The sequence below is a fragment of the Vigna umbellata genome, chromosome 1, assembly GCF_029865625.1.
Source record: "Vigna umbellata cultivar VRB3 chromosome 1, Vumbellata_1.0, whole genome shotgun sequence".
NCBI classification, from domain to species: Eukaryota; Viridiplantae; Streptophyta; class Magnoliopsida; order Fabales; family Fabaceae; genus Vigna; species Vigna umbellata.
Window position 1 is genome coordinate 82,565,652 of NC_142165.1, and position 22,383 is coordinate 82,588,034.

At 30.5% G+C, this 22,383-nt stretch overlaps 1 protein-coding gene across 6 annotated transcripts; it reads right to left on the reverse strand.

Moving 5' to 3' along the window:
* Positions 1 to 13,406: 13,406 nt before the first annotated feature.
* On the reverse strand, positions 13,407 to 21,166 carry LOC124839489 (Transducin/WD40 repeat-like superfamily protein). Of its 6 annotated transcripts, XR_015783623.1 has the most exons (14): positions 20,991 to 21,166; positions 17,857 to 17,958; positions 17,671 to 17,762; positions 17,433 to 17,533; positions 16,961 to 17,061; positions 16,811 to 16,877; positions 16,601 to 16,700; positions 16,387 to 16,500; positions 16,140 to 16,277; positions 15,968 to 16,052; positions 15,628 to 15,677; positions 14,684 to 14,880; positions 14,318 to 14,531; positions 13,909 to 14,217 (listed from the first exon to the last, which is right to left on the reverse strand). XR_015783623.1 is itself a non-coding variant. In XM_088104431.1 (13 exons), exons 2-12 carry the CDS (start codon positions 17,861 to 17,863, stop codon positions 14,731 to 14,733), a joined length of 1,005 nt encoding a protein of 334 aa, XP_087960557.1. In that variant the 5' UTR covers positions 17,864 to 17,958; positions 20,991 to 21,166; the 3' UTR covers positions 13,407 to 13,544; positions 14,684 to 14,730. The 6 variants fall into 6 exon arrangements, 5 of the variants coding, with proteins under 5 accessions (XP_087960557.1, XP_087960556.1, XP_087960555.1 ...); XM_088104431.1 differs by lacking the exons at positions 13,909 to 14,217; positions 14,318 to 14,531 and adding an exon at positions 13,407 to 13,544; XM_088104430.1 differs by having other exon boundaries at positions 13,909 to 14,489.
* Between the last annotated feature and the right edge of the window lie 1,217 nt (positions 21,167 to 22,383).

A 22,383-nucleotide genomic window follows, 5' to 3' on the forward strand; every position in this document is an offset into this window, starting at 1 on the left:
CCATCATCTCCCCAAAATACACCCAAAAGAACAAAGCCTTAGACTGTATTCGTACGAAGATATTTTATTGTTGAAGCGAATTAACAAATACATATTTTTCATTTTAATCACAGATTGAGGGAATTGGGGTGACCCAAAAGTGATGATTCAGGGATAAATGATTTTTTAATCAACGACGATATATGTTTAGTTTGGAGACGATTTAAGAGTAAATTTTAGTTTTGTCCTGAATAATTCTAATAATTTCAAAAAGTCACTCACATCATAAATCGTTGTAATCAATTTCACTTTTCGTATGTATTCGATTTCACAAATTATGTATTTGATTATATAAAACATGATTCCAGTTTATTAATAATATGAATGAAATGATAATAACCATAAATAAAAAAATAATAATAATAATAATAATAATAATATTAATATTAAATATTAAATAAGTAAAAATAATGAATGGGAAAGTACATGCATTACTTAAATACAAAAAAAAAATATTTTTATTTTATTTTTATCTACTTATAATATTTTTTAATAATAAAAAAATTATATATAAATATAATTTTATATTATTTTTACCATTAAGGACATTTTTGTAGTTTTTAATTTTTATTAATTAAAATATTTTTTTATTTATCATATGGATCAAATCCTATACAAACATAAATTTTACTTTCAAATTCACTCTCAATCATTTCCAAATCTTTTAAAGAAACCAACACACAATTTACTTTCAAATCTCCAGAAGTCCATTAATTCATTCTCCCTCAAATCCACTCCCTCAAGTGAACACACCCTTAAGAGTGAATTTATTTTTACAATTCGATTTGTCGAGTTTTTAGGTTAATAAGTTGATTTTTGTTTTTTTTTTCTATCACCAAAAATGTAATTTTATATGAAAAATGGATAGGTTGAAAAAGGTTATTATGTTGGGCTATCGAGCGGGATGTCAAGAAGCTAGGCGAGTTACTAGGCTGCTAGGCGGGTTGTCGGACTGATGTCAAATTATCAGGGTATTAGGTTGACGTTGGGTTGTTGGGTTGTGAGACTACATTTGAATAATTTATTAGTCATTTTAATATAACATCATTGTCTACATTTGAATTTTCCAAAATATATCAAAATATGTTCACACATTAAATTTTTTTTGTTCACACAATCATTTGATCACTATAATACTAAAAAATTAACATAGAAATAGTGGACATGTGGAGATGAGCAGAGAATAAGAATTCCTTAAATGAGATGAGGGAGAATATTGACAAAAGTTATGAACATGCTCCAATTTTTAGAAGTAAATGTGAAGTGTTCTCGCGGGTTATGAACAAAGCGAGTTCCATTTAGATTTTAATGATGTCAGATTGGCAGACTTACGTACTAAACTGGACGGGACGAGTTGAAATGAGCTGACAAGTTAAAAACATTATCCTAACTCACCTTTTTGGCTGGACTGACGGACTGACCTGCCAAGCTCTGTAACATCCCAAATTTAATAATATAAAACTACTAAATTGAACATTATATTTATAATGATAAAACAAGAATTACAGATTTGGTGAATAAAAAAACTTTTCGCCTGAAGAACAAAATAACTACCTATACTATAAACTTCATTTCCCGCCTTCAGCTACGTCAACTGAAAAGACTGCATCTCTAAGCTCACACCATTAAGGTGATCATCGCGAAAGAGAAGCAACATACAAAGACAAACCACAGAAAAGCAAGAGTAAGCTAGAGTATTAAAAGATTTTACATACTATTTTAAACAATAACAATAGACATGCATATAATGAATCAAACAACACAACAACTTGCCCAATCCACTTGAAAACCTTTTTACTATCCGGATAGATGCATTGATATCAGACTCGTGGGGAACCTGCACCCGTCTATGGTAGAGCAACCTAGATCAGAAATAATAACAATAATCACATCCTCAACCACCACCAATAATACCATACACCAAGGTTAATCCGTCAAACATCTATGACCTTAACTAGTGACCATATACTAGGACCTCCTGCTACTCTCCACGACATAATCACCCATCTCTACATGAAATGGGGTTATTGAGAGTGTCAGGATCATTCCCCAATCCTGGAGCCCCTATATCAATACATAACACCACATAACCAACTTAGGATATTCCTCCTTGGAATTCCTTTCTCACATGATATTTGAACAACATCATCACATCACATCCACAATCATTTTTATAATTTATTTTCATACCACATTTGCATACTATCACTGCTCATATAATCTCATGAATACTTATACATCACTCATAATGAATCAGAACATAACTCAATTCAAATCAAAGACAAAGAAAGAAAACGTGAACTAAAACTTGGACTAGTCGCTGAGCGAATCCACTCACTGAGCGAAAGTCCTCAAACAGAAAACCCATTCTACAACCACTTGTTGAGCGAATCCACTTGTTGAGCGAAAGTCCTTAGACAAAAAACCCATTCTACAACCACTCGCTTAGCGAACCCACTCGTTGAGCGAAAGTCCTCAGACAGAAAACCCATTCTACAACCACTCGCTGAGTGAATCCACTCGCTGAGCAAAAGTCCTCAGACAGAAAACTCATTCTACAACCATTCGCTGAGCGAATCCACTCACTAAGCGAAAGTCCTCAAACAGAAAACTCATTCTACAACCACTCGCTGAGCGAATCCACTCATTGAGCGAGTCTGCATAATTTGCAGCACCTATTATGCAGAATTACACAACCTATACCAAACTTATCAACTCCAACTATTTTTCCCAACTTCTAACCCTCCTAGATTGTTTTATATAAACTTAACTAAGTGTGTTTAAATCCTTCTAACATCAATCTAAATAAGTAGCTACAATATCTCAATCAAAAACTCACAAAAGCTCAACTTAGAGACTCAAATTGAATTCTACCACTTGTGGTACAATTTCGAGTAACTTAAGGGCTCTAACAAATCCCAAATGACTTACCAAAACTCTTCAAACTGACCATTTGAGCATATAACCTCTAACTCAAGTTTTCACTAGTTCACTTCCTTAGTTTGAGTTCTAAAACAAGTTGAACTCTACACAATTACCACCACTCACTCCTAACTAAAATTTCTACCAAATAAAGTGTTGAACATGACTCAAACCAATCCATAAGCAACCCAAACTTCATCAAATCAATTCACCAACCATTCCTCATCATTTCACTACCTTAAACCTCCATTTTAGCCCAATTAACTTACAACCAAGACTAACCTTTTTTCTTCCAACAATTCAATCAACATAATTCACTTTATCAACATCAAATTCAACATCACCAACACACATATCACAGATTCAACATAATTATATACCATTTATCATTACCCAAAGCATCAAACAAAAAAATTGATTTCTATACCTACACTCATAACAGAATTTTACTTCAACCATTCAATAATCATACATTCTTTAACATGCACAATTAACATGATTTAAAGAAAACTCTAGCTTCCCTTACCTCTATACCAACTTCCAAACTTTAAAAACGTTCTGTCAATTACTCGAACCGTAAGGAATACTTAGACGAACCTACGAAACACCAAATTGGAAACAAACAGAGTTCTTAAAACTCTAGATGAATCAAGAACATGTAGGAGATGCATGATTACACATGCAACAGAACAACATTACTCTAAAACAAATTTAGGAACGAAAGGGGAAAAAAGAGTCGAAACTTACTTGCTCTATTGAAGAAACTGATCGGGTAGAAACGTACACCTCGTTGTCGTGGTCGATTAGGTACCTCCTGATCGTCAAATAGATGACTCCAGAGTTAGAACTCTTAGAGAGAAGGTAGAGAACTTTAGAAAAGTGGTTTCTAGAAAGATGGTACGTTTTAAAATAATGAAACTTGTTTATAACAAAACTATTTATAATAAAATCGTTTAATAATAAATTAATCGAGTCTTACTATTTTTATGTTATCACCACTTCTAAGAGTTTTACAAGCTAAACCCGTTTTACGAGTCCTAACAATAATATTATTTACCTATATAATTTTCTTACACATTTTTTTGCTTTTAATTTTACTAAATATAAATTACAGGGACAAAAATATTGAATATAAATTACTTTTTCTTAACACTAGTAGAATCATTTGAATTATTTCTTAATCGTGGACTACAATTCACATAATTCATGTGAAATAGCTTGGTTTGTATAAAAATTAGTGTCTCTTTTATATAAGAATACATTTTATATTTGTGTACTCGCACCTTTATTTTCAAACTTTTATCAAAGCAAGTCTTCCGCATTCCTGCAAAACAACTATATATTTGCTTTTAAAATTTTAGGTTAAATTAATTTTGTTAACAATTTTGGTTAAAAAAATTCAAATAAGTTTTTTATATATAAAAATGTTATATTAATATTTTAAATAATTTTTTATTATATATTTGTTAATTATTTTTAAACTAGGTTCAATAAGATTATTAATTCCGTTTAAAAGGTTACTTTTAGTTTTATAAAAATATGGGTTAATTATTTTTAAACTAGTTTTAACTACTTACTTTTTAAAAAAATTAAAATTTAAAATAAAAAATAATTCAAAAATATATTTTTATTATATAATTAAAAGAATAAAAATATACAATAAAAAATAATAACAAAAATCTATTTTTAATTATTATTAAAGTAATTTAATATGTAATTATTTTAACTTATTTAATTAATGTGTAAATATTACATTAACCTACCTACACTACTAAATTTTAGTCAAGTTTCTACTATTTACTAACACTTAAAATAAAAAAAGCTCACTTGGTTCTAATGTCTTCAATGTCTGGAGCTTTTATTATTGGAGATGAATCATTAAAGATCTACAAAATAAAATAATGAAGTTAAAAAAATATTGTAATGAACAATTAGATAAGTATTTAATTAGTTTTTTAATACCTTATTCCTTGAAACAGTAATGTTTGTACAAATAATGGTGTGCATGAGTTTCATTACGTACCCACACTCATAGAAGAACATGGTATTTTGTTTCAAACTCTTTTTAATTTTCTTTCTAATGTATTATCAATACTGGATAGCTAAATGATGACTTGTATTATAATCTATATGCCAGTGAACATAGAGCTTATCAACCTAATCTTAAATATCTAAGAGTATGAGGTATCTAATTAAGTTAATGTTACCCAATCTTAAGAAAAGGAAAATAGGTTTCAAAATATCTGATAATCTAGCATCAAAATTCTAGTATTATTTATATTATTATAATAGTTATTTTAGAAAAATAAAATTAATTAAAATAAAACTAGTAATAATGAAAAAAATAATAAAAGGAAAAAGAAAAATAATAATATATAATCTGATTTAATATATTTTAAATATATTAATTTGTATTAAAATATTACTTTAAATTAAATAATTCTTAAATTTTGAAATTAAAAACATAATTTTAAAAAAAATTGTTATTGGATTTTGAAATATGTTCACATAATTAAAATTTAAAAAAATTGTTTTTTATTCAAAATTTAATAACTATTTAATTTAATTTAAAATTCTAATGTTATTTGATATTGTTTATGTTGAATATGGGTCCGAGGTTGTTGCTTCATGCGCTTCCTTTCTACGCGCTTCCTTTCTACCAAAGTGCACAACAAAGGGTTCAACTCTCCTTCTCCGATCGGTTCAGTGAAGGGTCCTGCAAGGAAATATTCCGACGCTCAAGTTAGTGAGGTGTCGTCTAAGGTCTTAAATTATCTCAGAAAAATCAAACTTTACCTGGTCATTAGTTCTGTATTTATAGGCTTTGTAATTATCCAACCCATTGAATGTCATTTAATGCAATATATTTTGTGCCTCATCGTTTGCTGATTTCCTTAATCCTCGTCCACATCATATAGTACACAAGCCTCCCAAGCCCGAACGGCTTTCGAGGCGTGAAGGGTTTGAAACGCATAGTCTTTAGAAAGAGCGCGAAAGGGATCAGTAGTGGTTGTCGTGTCCGTTGATCGTGGGGCACGTGTGATCGTGGGATTCGTGCCATTTGAAATACGAAGAGCCTCGCACCCCTGACCGTTTGATCTCACCATGAGGAATGGCCACGATGAACTCTTGGAAATGTCCTGTCACACTATAAAAGGTGATCAAAATCACCCTGATTGCTTCGTCTTCCTATTTTCCTCACCACTAGACCTCCAAGACAACCCATCTCAAGTAACCATGTCTTCTTCACTCTTCTCGTCTGATGAAGTCGTCAGCGAAGGTCAGGGGTACGCTGATGGTGGAAAAGAGCCCACTGCCTTTGTAGGATCCTCCATCTTGGGTTCTACTTAGAAGAATAAAAATAATAAATATTTTAATAAATCCGATAGTTTGATTGAATTTTGAAATCTGATAGTTTTTTATTAAATTTTAAAATTTAATAAAAATTCAGTCCAATTTAAAAATTTTTTGATGGAGATGCAATTGGATTTCAAAATTAGTTTAAGTATTTTTCTCATGAAATATAATAAATATTTTAAGAAAAATTGAAAATACAGATCGAAAGTTTTATAGGTGTAGGATGAAACATTCTAAATTTAAAGTTGACTTCAACGGTTGGATAGGATTTTGGTCCACTCTATTTAATTGGATTGTTGTAGTGATATTATCACCATATCCACTATTATTATGGTTTTTTGGTAAATATTTTACAATTTATATACGTGACAGTATTATTACTGATGTTACAATGGGTCCAATTTTCTTTATTGGACAATGAATAGAGACATTCAAGGCGGGGTCCGTAATTTTGGATTATGCATGTGAAAGGAACAGAACAGCAGACACTATCATTTCTCATCAAATTTACATCTGCTTGTTTTGTCCAACACGAGATGAATGATAATGAAAATAATATAACATGTTTTGTCCAAAAAACACATGACAAATATTTTTCTAAACATCATGCGGTTCGAGAATTATTTTTTATTTTATTTATTGGAAGAGAAAAAAGTAAACAAAAATTAAATATATCCAAGCTCAATTCAACTAAGCATAATGTTGATTGACTTAAATACTTTTTTGTTTTCTATTTTTTTGGACTTTATGAGATTTATTTTTTGAATGTTCAATGTAATTCAATTTTGGTAATTTATATTTAATTTGGTAATTTTTTTTCATATAGTCTAAATTGTTAGCAATATTTGAATGAGTTGTTTGATTTTTGCTTACGTGACCCATTTAGCACAGTGTGAGTTAGAATCTGACCAATAACAAGTTGTCACGTGGTATCTACCAATGACACAAATTTGACCAATGCAATGCTTCCACATCATCGTCTTCAACCTCCAATCTTAATCTCGATCTTCCCCAACATCCATCAACTCAAAACCCTAAGACTGTCATACATTAACACGGTGCAACACTAGAACCACCAGCCACACATAATCATTTTTGCCTATCACACCATCCATGAACCTGCAACCTAAATCGCGCCTCCTCTACCGCAATCCATGAATCACCTTGCGCCACGAGCATTTAAAGAAACCACCTTGAGTTCATGTCTTCACGTTGTGCTAGAACTACCATGCACATAAAGGGGACGAACCAACAAACCACAAATCTCTACCGTGAGCCACCATGCACTTGCACTTCGAAACACCACGTGAAATCCCTAATCGTGATTTCATCACCAATGCAAAGATTTGAAATCATATAACCAAAACCCTAACCGCAACAAAACGAGCCACCACGAGCCTTATCACCTCACCACAAATTACAACTAAAACCACATCAGGAGACCACCTCATAGCAACACGGGAACTCTAGGGTTTCTTGCCACTAGATCTAACCTCCACCATGAATCTTGCCAACATTCAACCTCCATTGTAGTACTTGAAAGAGAGAAAAACAAGAGTATGAAACATAATTCTAACAAGGATGTAGGCATAGTCGTGGCTTTTGTGCATGGATGATTCATGATGGATTGAATCTGTGCGTAGAAGTCAATGGTTTGAAAGGATTAAGGGTTTTGATTTAGGTCTTGGTCGTGGTGTTAATGGGAACACGATTCAAGTGACGAACAAGGTGGCTGAAAGCATGAAGATGTTGTGGTGGTTCTAGTGGAAAGACATGAAGGTTGTGTAAGTGGTTAGAAGCATGGTGATTAACGGTGGTGGCTAGAGTTTCTAATGTTTTAGGAGGTTGAAGATAATGATGTGACAACATAAAATTGGTCAGATTTGTGTATGGTAGATAAATACCGCGTGGTAGCTTTTTATTGACCAGATTCTAACTTACATTATATTAAACGAGTCACGTAAGCAAAAATCGAACAACTCATTCAAATACTTTCAACGTATGCAGTCTGTCGGTAACAATTTAGATCATAAAAATAATCAAATTGAACATAAATTACCAAAACTATGATTACATTGAACATAAAAAAAATAAATCTCATAAAGAAAATCAACGAAAATAGAAAAAAAATATTTAAACTGTGTTGATTGTATCAAATTTGACTTACCGAAATGCAACCTAACATGCCTCTTAACCCATATCCAAATGAGCTACTTGAGTTGGATCCGATTCAATCTTGTCTATGCTTTTATTGCTATTTTTATCATGTGAACTTTTTTTATCTAGACATTTGGTCTTGTAGAATTCTTTTTCCCAATTGGCATAACCAAATCTTGTAAATTCTGTCAAATTGACTTCTTTAACTGATAAGTAGTTTATTTGCTTATTATCAACATTGTGGAATTGTATGTTTACGTATACATCAGATAGTTCATTTTTCACTTTTTAATCAAGATTCACAACTAGTAGAGACATTTACAAAATATTCCATTTTCCAAACTCATTGATGAACAAATGCTAAACCCTTTACCAATAACAATAATATGATTGTTAAAGAAAAAACCCTGTAATTAGTCAAGGAAGCCTTTACTTATTATTTAATCTTAATTACAAATTAATAATAATTTTCAAGACCTTACTAGTCTTATTACATTTAGACACGACACAATCAAATCGATAATAATTAAAGAATGGATTAATTAGGAAATAAAAAATTAAAGGTTACCATCCTAGTCAAGGTTTTCTTTAAGATGAACTACCAACTATAATAAGAGATTTTGATCCAAAATAGATGCTCTGATTTAAGGGTTTTCCCTTGAATGAAAGCAATCCGAAAAATGTAGATAGTGGAAACCAAGGTATTTTTGACATGTGAAGAAGATTGGTAGATGAACACCTAAATAGTAAATAAAATTGAATGGTGGATGAACACCTAAATAGTAAATAAAATTGAATGGTGGGTAGACCAAGAAAAAAAATACGAAAGCTAAAATAGTAAAAGAAAAAAAAAAAGTAATGAGATGTAAAAAGTATACAGAGAGTCACCATGTCATAATATTACCTAATCCGGAGAGACCGTACATTCATTGCGAGAACAACAATTATACGTAGAAAATAATATTTTCACACTTTTAAAAAAGCTACATCTATTTTAATTATATAATATTATATATCATAATTTAAAGTAAAAAATAAAATAAATAAATTTAAAATATTAGTTTTTAAAATTATTAAATAGACAATCTTTTATTTAATGAACTTCAAAATATCAACCCTCGTCATATATTTACACCCGTGAGTCAATCTTCTGTTTGTAGTGAAGAAAAAGTGGGACAGAAATTGAATTTTGAAGAACGGGAGATTGAGAAAATTTGAAATTAAAAAAAAAGTTGAGTATGAAAATTCAGGTAGTGCAGAGGATGGTACATGTTCATCTTCTTCTTAGTTTTTTCTCATTTCCTTCGACTGCACCTACTTATTGCAAGGACAATAATGGTATCTATTTACACCCGTGACTCAATCTTTCTCTGTAGTCAAGAAAACTGAGACAGAAATTGAATTTTCATAGAAAAAATTTGAACAATTAAAAAAATAACTTGTGTAAAATAAACTTTTTTTCTTAAATGGGAACTGATAAGTTATATATTATATTGTTTTATACAACTTATGTTAAAAATGATTTATAATTAATTATGAGTATCAGGGGTTAAATATATTTGTAATTTTTAAATTTTTGGTTCTCAAATTTTAAAAATAAACGAATATAATTTTTTAATTCAACAATACTAATTTTTTACGTGTTACACAATATTCTAAATCAAAATTTGAACTAAAACATGTTAAATGTAACATCCCAAAATATAGCATAATATTATATCATAGATTAATCACATATAATAATAAAATAGATCAGTTCAATCAGAGTTAGTAAAGTATTTAACATTGTAGTTATCCAAAATAACCATAAAACTTACTTTACAAAGTAACATAAGTCTGATAAAATTTAAAATCATAAATCGAACGGTGATACAATACCCTATATAAACCGATCGGTTTACAAAAGATAGGTTAAGCCTATTGAACGAACGGTCCATTCTAAAACTATACACAACTGATGACCGAGCAGTCATAACTTAAGCGACAGGATCTTCGCCTTCTAATACTTGCTCCACCGAACACTCGTCACCTTCTGCTCACATAAACAGGATGATCATCGCAAGGGAAAAGAAAACCGAACGGACAAGACAAGACAGAACAAGAAAATAGGATAAGCTATTGTAGTTTAATTATAAACACATATATGCATTTCATGCAAGTTCAATCCATATGAAACCGAACAGTACATCATAGAACAATGAGTACAACTCATCACATACAACCAAAACATCATAATTCATATAAATATATATAAACCGAACACTATGACTTGACCATCCGGATTTTATGAATATGTAGCTACAGTCGTCCTTGCACTTGTGGTAGTGTAACAGCTGACACCAATCAAGCTACTACCCAAGGTTAATCCCATAATACCTACCTCGACACCATGAGGTGGTAGGACCTCCTGCTATTCTCACAAATGATATACCTCCTTCTATGTGAGAATGATACTCATAGAATTTCAGGATGAACGCCAGCTTAACATATCCATATTCATACTTTACAAATCAATAACCATACACGAGACATTTCACCTTGGAATTCTCTTCTACAGTATTCAAAAGTTCAACCTTCTCATTTTTACCACAATCTATCATTCATTATTTATATTTCCATTCACAGAATAAAGAGAACATGTGAACGTTGGAGACCAAACACCTTCACAGTTACCCAACCGAGAGAACCGAACGGTTCATAACAAACAAAATAAAAGAAACTAATCGAACGCTATTATTGACCGACCACCATAGAAACCAAATACTAGACACTTATCCCAACCCAAAGAGTTTAAACAACACGATCATAACTTACACTGAAAACTCTTAAAAACTTATAACGAATATCATACTAGATCGAGTACTTAGAGATTTTTGGATACTCTATCCAGACTGAAACACTAGTTTAATATTCTAACACTGCGATTAGACCGAATGGTCATAAATATATAATACTGCTAATAGACCGAACCCAGTTAATGGCTGAGTAAGTAACACAGTCGAACGGTCAACAAAATAAATCTCTGAATAACACTTCTTAAACCAAAACAAGATATTTTTCTTAATTTCTAACCCTCCAAACGTGATTTCTAAGTTATTTTAAATCTATTCCACTGAACGTATTACACATTGCTCATCACTCACATTTTCACACACTCTGTTCTCTCACCCAGATTGACCGAACGTTCTACAATAGGAACTCCAATCCAGTTTACAAGTCTCGGCCAAACACAGAATTTGAATACAATTCAATCAAAAATATCATCATTCATACATGCAAACGTTCACACATCAACTTCAAACACAGAAAAATATAATTAAATCACTAGCTTCGCTTACCTTGAATAAACGAGACACTTCCTAAGCTTCTACAACTTTAACTAACCAGCAACCACTTCTAAAGCAACCTACTACAATTTCGATCGGTGAAAAAGGACCAACCAGAGGATTAAAACAGAAACAGGTTCAGAAAAAGATAGATGAAGAACACATGCAAGCTTAACAGTGCTTGCATGTTCCAGAAATACCGAAACTTAAAAAGAACGAATGAGTTTACTTACCCACTTCACACAGCAACTAGATTGATGGAAAAAAACTTTTTGCCACCGAGAACGAACTCACACACAGCCTAGGTGATGATCAGAAGAAGGATAAAGTGAGGATTTTTAGAGAAAAGAAGGAAGATTGTAGAAAGAAGAGGAAAAATTCAGAATTCTGGAGAGAAGAGGTGCATGCAAAAGTGGCTCAACATTTGAAAATTTTGCTTATATACTACCGTCAAAAACCGATCGACCAACCAGATACGCATACCTATCTTCCACTTTCTGAATTTTTTAAACCCTCACACTAACATGTGGATTCCACTAAAAGCTGAATTTAATGGTTCTACATTAAACAACATAAATAATTTAAATACTAATTTGATACATCTACAAAATTTAACATAATTAGAATTCAGAATAAAAAAACAATATTTATTTATTATTTAAAATTTAAGAACTAAATTATATTAAAGTTTACCATAAAAACATATTTTAAAAACATATTTTAATATCACATGTATAACTATTACTATTTAGACTTAATTAATAATTTAATTTTCAAAATTAAATTTTTTATTATTACATTTGTTTTTCACTTATTTGAGTTCTTCACAAGAAAAACTTAATATAATATCTTATGTTAAATTGTCATTATTTAAATTGTTATGTGTCAAAATAAGAATCATTTTTCATTTTAAAACTCTTAGTATTGATATGTAATATAGAAAATGATTTAGATTTTGACATAGATCCAAATTTTGATATGTTAACACTTTTAAACAACATTAACATTAATATAACAAAAAAATCATATTGAATTTTTTTTTGAGAAAAATAAAATTCAATGAAATAGAAAAATATAAAAAAAATATAAACACAAAAAGCAAGTTAATAAGTAAATATAGTATTTTACTTACATAACTTATAAAAGTTAATATTGAAATTTAAGTTAATATTGAAATTTGAAAGTAAGTTGTCTAAATGGTTTATTTTTGCCATTTTAGTATAATTTCATTATAAAATAACAAAAATAGTAAAATACTGTAATTTAAAAAGAAAATATATATCGAGTTTGAGCAAGTAGTGCCATTTCCCCAACTTCAAAACAAATGTATCATGAAACAATTTTATTGTGGAAGAACCTAAGTAATGCCAAGTCATCAGTACTTCTTTTACTGCTTCAAACAACTTTAATCAAGCTTAATCACAAATTTTATAAACAAAAAGAAATATCGTTACATGTTAACACAATTTCAATTTTGTAATAAAATAAATTTACCATGTCATCTTAAACTATGATAACTTCAATTTTTTTAAATAAATCATCATAACTTAAAACAACTTCAACTAATCTACAATAAAATCGATTAACATAACATAACTTTTTGTCTATACCATTTCTGTAATTTCATGAAATTACACCAAAATAATTTTAAAAAAAATTCTTAATGGTCGTGTTTTCACACCAATGCACCCTCTTCTTCCTCCGGTGCTCGACACATGCATGATGGTTCCAAAGAATTTTTCCCTACGTTACAAAAATTCTATTTTAGTTCTAAATCTAAAATGTTAAATTTTTGCCCATTGATGTAAAAAATAAAATCATCTACATCTATAGTAAAATTATACATGTATGCATCCATAAATACATCTTATTTGTTAAATTTCAATAAAATTATTCTTTAAAATAAAAATTCAAATAATTTTTTTTTTACTTTAAGTGAAAATAAAACTATATTTTAACGAATTAATAGGAAAAGAGGTAAACTTTTAAAATTTTAATTAAAGTGTTAAAAAATAAAAAATAGAAATAAATTTAATCTTTTCAAAATTCATTTGTTTTTGCACCCAAACACATTTCATATCTAATAATTGCATGAAGTAAAAGAGTCTGAGAAAAAACAACCACATTAAGTTATCTTTTTCTTGTTGGGATTTGTAGTATAATTTCCTCCCAGAGGTGATCAAGTAGAATGGTTTAACAGACTGGCATGACACTTCATTAACTTCCATTGCATACAGATATAACCAAGCAGTTTATATTTTCCTTAGGTAACAACTACGACCAAGAAGATCCCTTATATTCTCTCATCTCTGCAAAACACAACAATCCCTCATCTACTGATTGCTGCCAGCAGAAGTACAGTTCTGCAATAACTAATTTTTTGGTGAAGCCCCCATAAAAATTGGTCAAAATATTTCTGAAAGTGGAAAAGTACCATAGCCATAAGGAAGAAAGGCAAGCAGGGAACTCCTTCCCCAGTTCAGCAAGGAAAAAAAAATCAGTGGTTGATTCCCTACCTCAAGTATGCATGTCAAATTTATGATCGTAAGCATCAAATCCGAAACAAAACCAGAATTCAACCTTTCACAAGGACAGTTTTTTTTCCATCAGCTTTTCCTAAGACAGGTTAAAAGCTTGACTAACAGGGGCACGGACAAGCAGTCTCTAGCAATATAAGTCACCAATGATCTAGCGGAACATGTGGAGCAATTATAATCAAATGAACACCTACTGCAAGCATGTTGACAGAAAGAAGATATATATACATTTAAATATTTTAACGTGTACAGATTAGAAGGATCATTGAAGTACCCATTGCTCTTCAGAGAAGAATATTTACAAACCATGACAAAACTTGTCACTGTGGCAGTAAAAAATATTACCTTTCAGTGGGTTGATGGGCAATCAATAATTTTACCATGCATTGTTTCTACTTTCTTCCAACATAGGATCCCAACTTAGACAAATCTGGAATCCAGAATGACAACTCAGATGATCCAGTAGCAAACATTAGACTTCCAGGAGCCCACTTTATTACAGGAGGTCCGGTATCAGAAGTTGCACTCCTCCAACTTGCAACCTAGACAAGGCAAAAAGAATTAACATTGGAATTAAAAAGTTCAAATTTCACGCACAACTTGCCAGGCTTCAAAATAATGTATTCTGTTATTTCTATACAATAAAACAGACTCAGAAAGTAAAATGGACAAATACTAAAGAATTATTAACAATTATAACCGGCTCCTATCCCATTAAAAGTTATGACTTAATGTATACTGTAGGCACAAATGAAGGAAAAAGGAGACAGTTATTGAAAAGAGATTAGTTGTCTAGTGAGATCTAATGTCAACTAAAAAGAAAGAAAAAGTCCTGTAAAAACTGCTTTTTTATGTATTCTGATATGTAGGAGTAGATTCGTCTAGTTTGAAACTATATTTCAATATTCTCTAGTACTCTTTTTTGCAATCTATATATTATATACTATATCTGACAATATACTCACGCAAGCATAGTCATTTAGAGGTAATAAGTAAATTATTATAAGTTGCTATAATAGATTATGGGTGTTTTCTTCTGCTTAATTTCATGTCAAGACTAATCTCACTCCATTATTATCAGTTTGCAATTAGGAAATAAATTACTGTATTCACAATCAAATGGTAGAACATTCTGAAAAATGAAACAGGAATAACATGATAGTAAAGTTGAAAGCATATCATCCTGATAGGACAAAAACTATATTAACAGTTATTAAATTATTATCCAAACAAAAATATGTACAGAAAATAGCTATATTATGACAAAGAAAGGATATAGCGTATCATACTTCTTTGCCACTTCGAACACTCCATGCATAGATGCTTCCATCCCCAGAACCTGTCAAAAAATCGAAGTGTAAAACTATCAAGTTAAGCATAACAAACCAGCACAGGCAGTAAGAAGCAACCAACAGGATCACATAAATAGGAAAAAAAATTGAAAATACAAGACAGAAAAAGCGCACCATGATGCATGCATTTTAAAATAATCATAACCAATCCAAATCTTTCTTCCAAAACGCTATTTTAGGAAGAAAAAACAGTGTAATAAAGATCTAAATGTTCAAATAATAAGTATACCAAATGAATAACGATCACAAGTTCTTGGAATGATCTGAAAATGCTTACCAGATATTACAAACATTCCCTCGGGGCTGAAAGAAGCTTCTAATGTGGAGTTGCATGAGACAGGCGTGACATTATATGTGGATAACTATGTAAATGTAATGAGAGAAAAAATCACACACAACCTTTCAATTCAAAGCACAATAAATTAAGTGAAACAAGGAAAGATACTGACAAGTGTGCCGCGAAATGAGTCAAGCACGTGAATATGCCCATCTGCTGTTGTTAAAAGAATGAGACTCCCATCATTACTAAATTTCACAACATTTGCATCAGAAGTATCTCCCCCAACGGAAAATATCTCAAAGGGACCCTGTAGCAGGTGAAATTCACCATATTAGATTATAACTGTATGTCACAATTAACAGATAACAAAAGCCAAGCTTTATACATATTCGTATTCTCATTTTGAATTTGCAAACCTTTTCATACTTGCGAGCATCAAACATTCTTACAAATCCTCCAAAGGCAACTGCAAAGACAAGTCCTTGATCGTCATATGATATAGCAGGTCTTCCTTTTACACGTAACAGTCCCTATTTATTTTTAATGTAAGAAGCCCCTATAAAAGTTATATGACGTATAATAAACAAAAGGACATAAAATAAGCAAGTAACTGCATGCACATGACACTACCTGGCATTTTTCAGCCCTTTGATCCCATAGTAAAACAGTTCGATCTAGAGAACCAGATATAAAGCAGTCCTTCCGAGAGCACAAGCTTAGCGACACCACCCTGGCAAAAAGCTGATATTCTTTTAGAACAATCAAATGGAATGAACATGTGTATTGTATTATATGATATGAGATTTAAATGTATATATTACAAAATGACAGATACCAAACCTGTCATGGTGACCTTTGAAATATCGCAAATACTTGTTATCATGCAACGATAGAAGCCGCAAAGATTCTGGATTTATGGAAAATTTTTAGTGAGTATACAAAATTTACTGCCGATGCCAAGTTCATTGAAGATGAAAGCAAGAGACACACCATCCCAACCATTTTTTGAAGAGTATATGACTGTTGTAGGATGAGATGTGAAGCAAACGAGATCAACCCCATACTTTTTGCTATTAATTGTCTTCAAACAACTGATGGCAAATATGTTGATGCACACATGTAGATTAGTTACAAAAACGGAAGGATGACAAGAAATTTCAAAGAATCAAATAACATGATTAAATTTGCTACATAGTACATGTTAACCATTTAGCTGTAAATGATGGAACAATTTGTAGTTGTCAAATTACATCTGTGTCATTTATAAATGTTAATAAACCCAATCTATTGAAAGTATTTGTCACATCAAATCAAATAATGATGCAATCTTCTTAAATCATACTAGAGATGTAAATCGATATGAGAATGCAACAATGTCAATAAACTTCAGGATAAAAAGATTGTATCTAATCATTCATTCAATTGTCTATATAATTAGAGCTACAGATAAAATGGGGCTTACGTTCCACTGGTAACCTCATACAGTCGAATGGATTCATCATCACTAGCAGTCACCAGATAACTGGATGCCCTGTGAAAGTCCAAGGAACTAATTCTACCATTCTGAAAAACATATGCACACAAAAATTAAGGAAAAGAGTACAATGAAAAACAAATTTGAGGTTGCCAAATCCCAAAACATTAGAAGCACTGCCCTGATCTAAAATAAGAACAGAAAACGTAATGGTAGAATTGCTTACATAGTCTTTGAAGGCCATTCCTACTTCCATACTCTGAAGAATTTCTTCGCTGAGCTCCAAAGACACCTTCTCTTCTCTCTCAGTTTGTGTCCCTACGAACACTCAAAGCATAAGAAAATCAAGGGAAAAGGAAAATAGAGCAGAGAAAAAATATAACATCAAAACCCAATAACAATTTTGAAATACCTCCCATCGTTTTGCTAAATTTTGCCTTAGTTGAAGAAGACTGAGGGGAATAAGATTGTGACTGTGCCCGTTCAAAAATTGGAAGAAACCTTACTCCAGCACCTACACAGTGTTTGCATTGCATATGAAATAATAGGGAGAACAGAAAACAACATGGAAAGACATAAGACTGTGAGCAAGGTAGGCTAGCATGTAGAAAATCAGACGAGTTTACGTTCCCACACCCTTGAAACCTAATTAATTCTAAACCTAGTTAATTCATAAGTAGAATTATTTTCTAGTAGGTTCGTGAGAACTGGAACAAACTCGCCATAAGACCAAATTCTTTTTTATAAACTTGCATATTTTTTGTCATCAACCAAAATAAATTCCTTCAAGAACTTCTTTTTTTCATAGTATCTGTATACTTTATGTTTTTTCTTTGAAGATTATTTTCCATCAATATACCCAATTTCAATGGTTTATTATTAGAGGTACTAACTCGATAGGATGCTACGAAGCTTAGGAAGAATATACACATATGATACATAGATGTGTTAAGAGTTAAATCTCTTGATTGGTTTAAATCGTAAACTAATCTTATGAGAATCTTGAAGAAAAACAAATCAATCACTAGATAAACATGTGATTAAAAATAAGTAAAGAACTATTAATTTATTTAAAAAACAATTAAGATGTATATAATAGAATTGAAGTATTCTACCCAATAAAATCGAGATGGAGTACACATGAACGAAATAATGAAAAGTAAACTACATAATTATGAATAAAATTGAAATAGATGACAAATGATGGAATAACTTCCAAAATGGTTAAATAAGTAAAATCCTTGTTTTGGACCCCATAAACACTTACACACTTCTATATTCCAATTTTTTATTTTTTCTAGTATGTAAATAAATTGCGAAAATAGTCCAAGTAATAAAAGCCCAAGTTTCCTTTGGATCCCAATTCCAATACGATCCCCATGCCTCATTAGCCCATACTGCTCCTGATATATTACCTATTGTTAAAAAGATCCCAATGATACATACATACATATACATATATATATATATATATATATATATATATATATATATATATATATATATATATATATATATATATATATATATATATATATATATATATATATATATATATATATATATATATATATATATATATATATACTTCATTTTCTTCTACAAAATGGTGGAAATTTTATAATACCATATACATAGTTTAACTCTTAAATCGTTGTCACACACATGGGAAAAAGTTGTATTGAAAGTTTGAAAGCTGTAAGATTTCAAACTTCACAAATAAGAGATACTTTATTTGAATTAGCTGAAGCTAGTAATGATCCTAAAATAAAAAGTGAAATTGATTGTTTAGTAACTTATGAGATAGAAAACTTTGAATTTTTGTTAGGCTTGAATATTTGGCATAACATTTTATTAGCAGCTAACTCAGTTAGTAAGAATTTACAATCAAAAGGTATGTGCATTGATGAAACTATTGAACAGCTAAAAGGTCTTCTTTCATTTTTTGAAAAGTATAGAGAAATTATAGGATTGGAAAATGATAAACCAATCGAGATTGTTAATTTAAAAAGAATAGATTTTTTCCAAATGCATATATAGCTTATAGAATAATGTTAACAATTAAAATATCATTTGTTCCAGTCAAAAGGAGATTTTCAAAGCTGAAGATAATAAAAACTTATTTAAGATCAGCGATGTCTCAACAAAGATTAAACGAATTTGCTACATATAACATCTCCACTAGGCAGAGTGATGACATATTAGCAAGAAAAGAAACTTTATATTTTCAGGAATTTTTCGCCTTCCACAGTTTATTCCCAAAATGATATCATCAATACAAAGTTCCAAACTACAAAAAATTAGCATATCAACATTCTTTTACCATCCAATACACACAAAAAAAAAAGATGTAAAGAGTGCACACAAAATCGTATAGGTGAAACTATGGAAGTAGTTCCTGACTCTGCTATGTGTGATATGAGTGTTTTTGTGGACCTAACTATATAGGTGATATAATAGCTAAGCCAGCTGTTGTAAACACTTAGTATTGCAGGTTCTTTGTCACCATTTGTTGTAACTAACTTACTGAAGTCAATTATGCTAAGCTTCTTCCACTTAGCTAGATCTATAGTGCGGTCTGCAAGGCTTTACGTCTGTATAAAAACTAAAATATGTACTTCAAACAGGTAATGCAAGAAACCATTTTCATTTTATACAAATTCTATTCTCTTCTCTTTCTCAGTTCTATATTATTGTCTTCAACGTACCTTTCTCTTTTTGTATTTTCTGATAATGATGCTTTAAATATTTTTATTGATTTGTTTTCTCTCGAGTTCTTCATACCATTTTATGACTTCTTCATTTCGACATGTTGCAGAGGAGGGGAAATCTAAATGCTCTAGGGTGAATCTTGATGAGATCTCAAATACCTACGTTAGAGGTGTACACGTTGGTCCTTACAATTCACTTATTTTTTTCTTCAGCCATCACGAGTCCCAAATTTTAATTGGATTTGGTTGTTTCCCTATAGCAGTAAATGTGAGCTTTTTTACTTTTTACTTTATTCTTATCTATGAAAGTATTTTTGCTTTTTATACGATAATTATTTTCATACTGATATAAAATCGAGTTAACATCAGGATGCATATGTTTCTTTATTAGGATTCATTTAAGTTTAGTTACTTAACAGTATCTTTATTGAAGTGGTACAGGCATGAACTTCTTGAAAATTCTGGCATTCTGTACCAACCCTGTAAGTTTAAAACTATTGTTAAAAGTATACACACCTTATTGCATGAATAACACTTTCTCTAAAACAGAACCAAGCATGAATAACGGGACATAGAAATAGGCAGAAAAGGCACTATCTCTTACTGAACTGAAACATTGAAACAGGCAGAGAAACCCATTGCCATAAACAAACTCTGCACATTGTATAACACAAATTGTATACCGATTCACCAAATCTTACTCAGACAACAAAATAAAACCTAAACCCTAAATTATAGACAGAAAATGAAAAGTAATAAAATCAATTTAAAAAAAAAAATAACCAAAACAAGAGGAAAACCCTAAATTGCATAGCTCAGTGTGAAAGATACTAACCTGTATTCACTATTCAAGAACTTAACCTCTGGTGTTGAGAGGAAGATGAACAGAAGTGAGACGGTGGTGTTGAGAGGGAGGAGACGCACAAAAGTGAGGCGGTATGGTGGTGTTGGGAGGTAGAGCACAGAAGTGAGGCGGTGCAGTAGTGTGGAGAAGTGGTACCTCCTTATTTGCATTTAGGCAACAATTTTATATATATATATATATATATATATATATATATATATATATATATATATATATAATAAAAGCTAACGTGTCTACTGTCTGTTGTTTTTCAGTTAGTACATTCTAGCAATATATATGGATTCTAAGTTTTAAGGTTAAGGGTATTTTAATAATTTTCATTCTCAAAATTTAAAAAATAAAAAAAAGAAACCCCAAACCCTTATTCATTTCTCTCATTCCTCGCAATCTTTTCTCTTTGATCCCTACTATAGCCCCAATTGAAAAAATAAGAAATACTACCGTTAAACCATCTTACAAAAAAAATGATTTTATAATGAGTTTTCATCTTATAATATTTGTCTTATATAATTTTATTCAATTTTCACAAGCAACGAATTGATAATTGACTTGGAAAAAAATCAGAAATACTTGTTTTTAAACAATTTCTTATAAAAAATGATTTTATAATGAGTTTTTATTTTATAATTTTTGTCTTATCTAATTTTATCTAATTTTCACAAGCACAATGACATCAAAGGAATTGGTAATTGGCTTGGAAAAATCAGAAACACTCGTTGTTAAACAATTTCTTACAAAAAAATGACTTTATAATGAGTTTTCATTTTATAATTTTGTCGTCGTATATAATTTTATCTAATTTTCACAAACATAATGACATCTGAAAGAATTAGTAATTAATTTTGTCGTATATGCAAATGATGAAATTAGGGAGGTTAATGAAGGAATCTTGAATGAACCTTTGCCTGAAGGTGAATATGTCAATGACTCAACTCTTTAAACAGGCAAATTGTTTAAAGGCAAGTGTTTCTGATTTTTTTCAATTGGAGATAAAGTAGGATGACAGATAAATGTTGGAGTGAGAGAGATGAAAGAGGAAGGATTGAGAGAAATGAGAGAGGTGAGTAAGGGTTTCGGGGGTTTCTTTTTTTTTTTTAAGTTTTGAGAATAAAAATGATTAAAATAACTTAGAATCCATATATATAAGGATATTTTTGTCTACTAAAATCCGGTACACATTGCTAAAATGTACCAACTGGTAGCAAACCCATATATATATATATATATATATATATATATATATATATATATATATATATATATATATATGTATAAACTTCCGTAACTATTAGAAATCATGCAATACAAATTCATCTTTTATAACGGATGCATATTCACATAAAAGCTCACAATCAATTTTATT

Coding starts and splice junctions, on each gene's coding strand:
- LOC124839489 (XM_088104431.1), bottom strand. Junction 16,701..16,810: donor TTCAAAGGTCACCATGACAG/GTTTGGTATCTG, acceptor GCTTTTTGCCAG/GGTGGTGTCGCTAAGCTTGT. Junction 14,881..15,627: donor GTGTTCGAAGTGGCAAAGAA/GTATGATACGCT, acceptor TGCCTTGTCTAG/GTTGCAAGTTGGAGGAGTGC.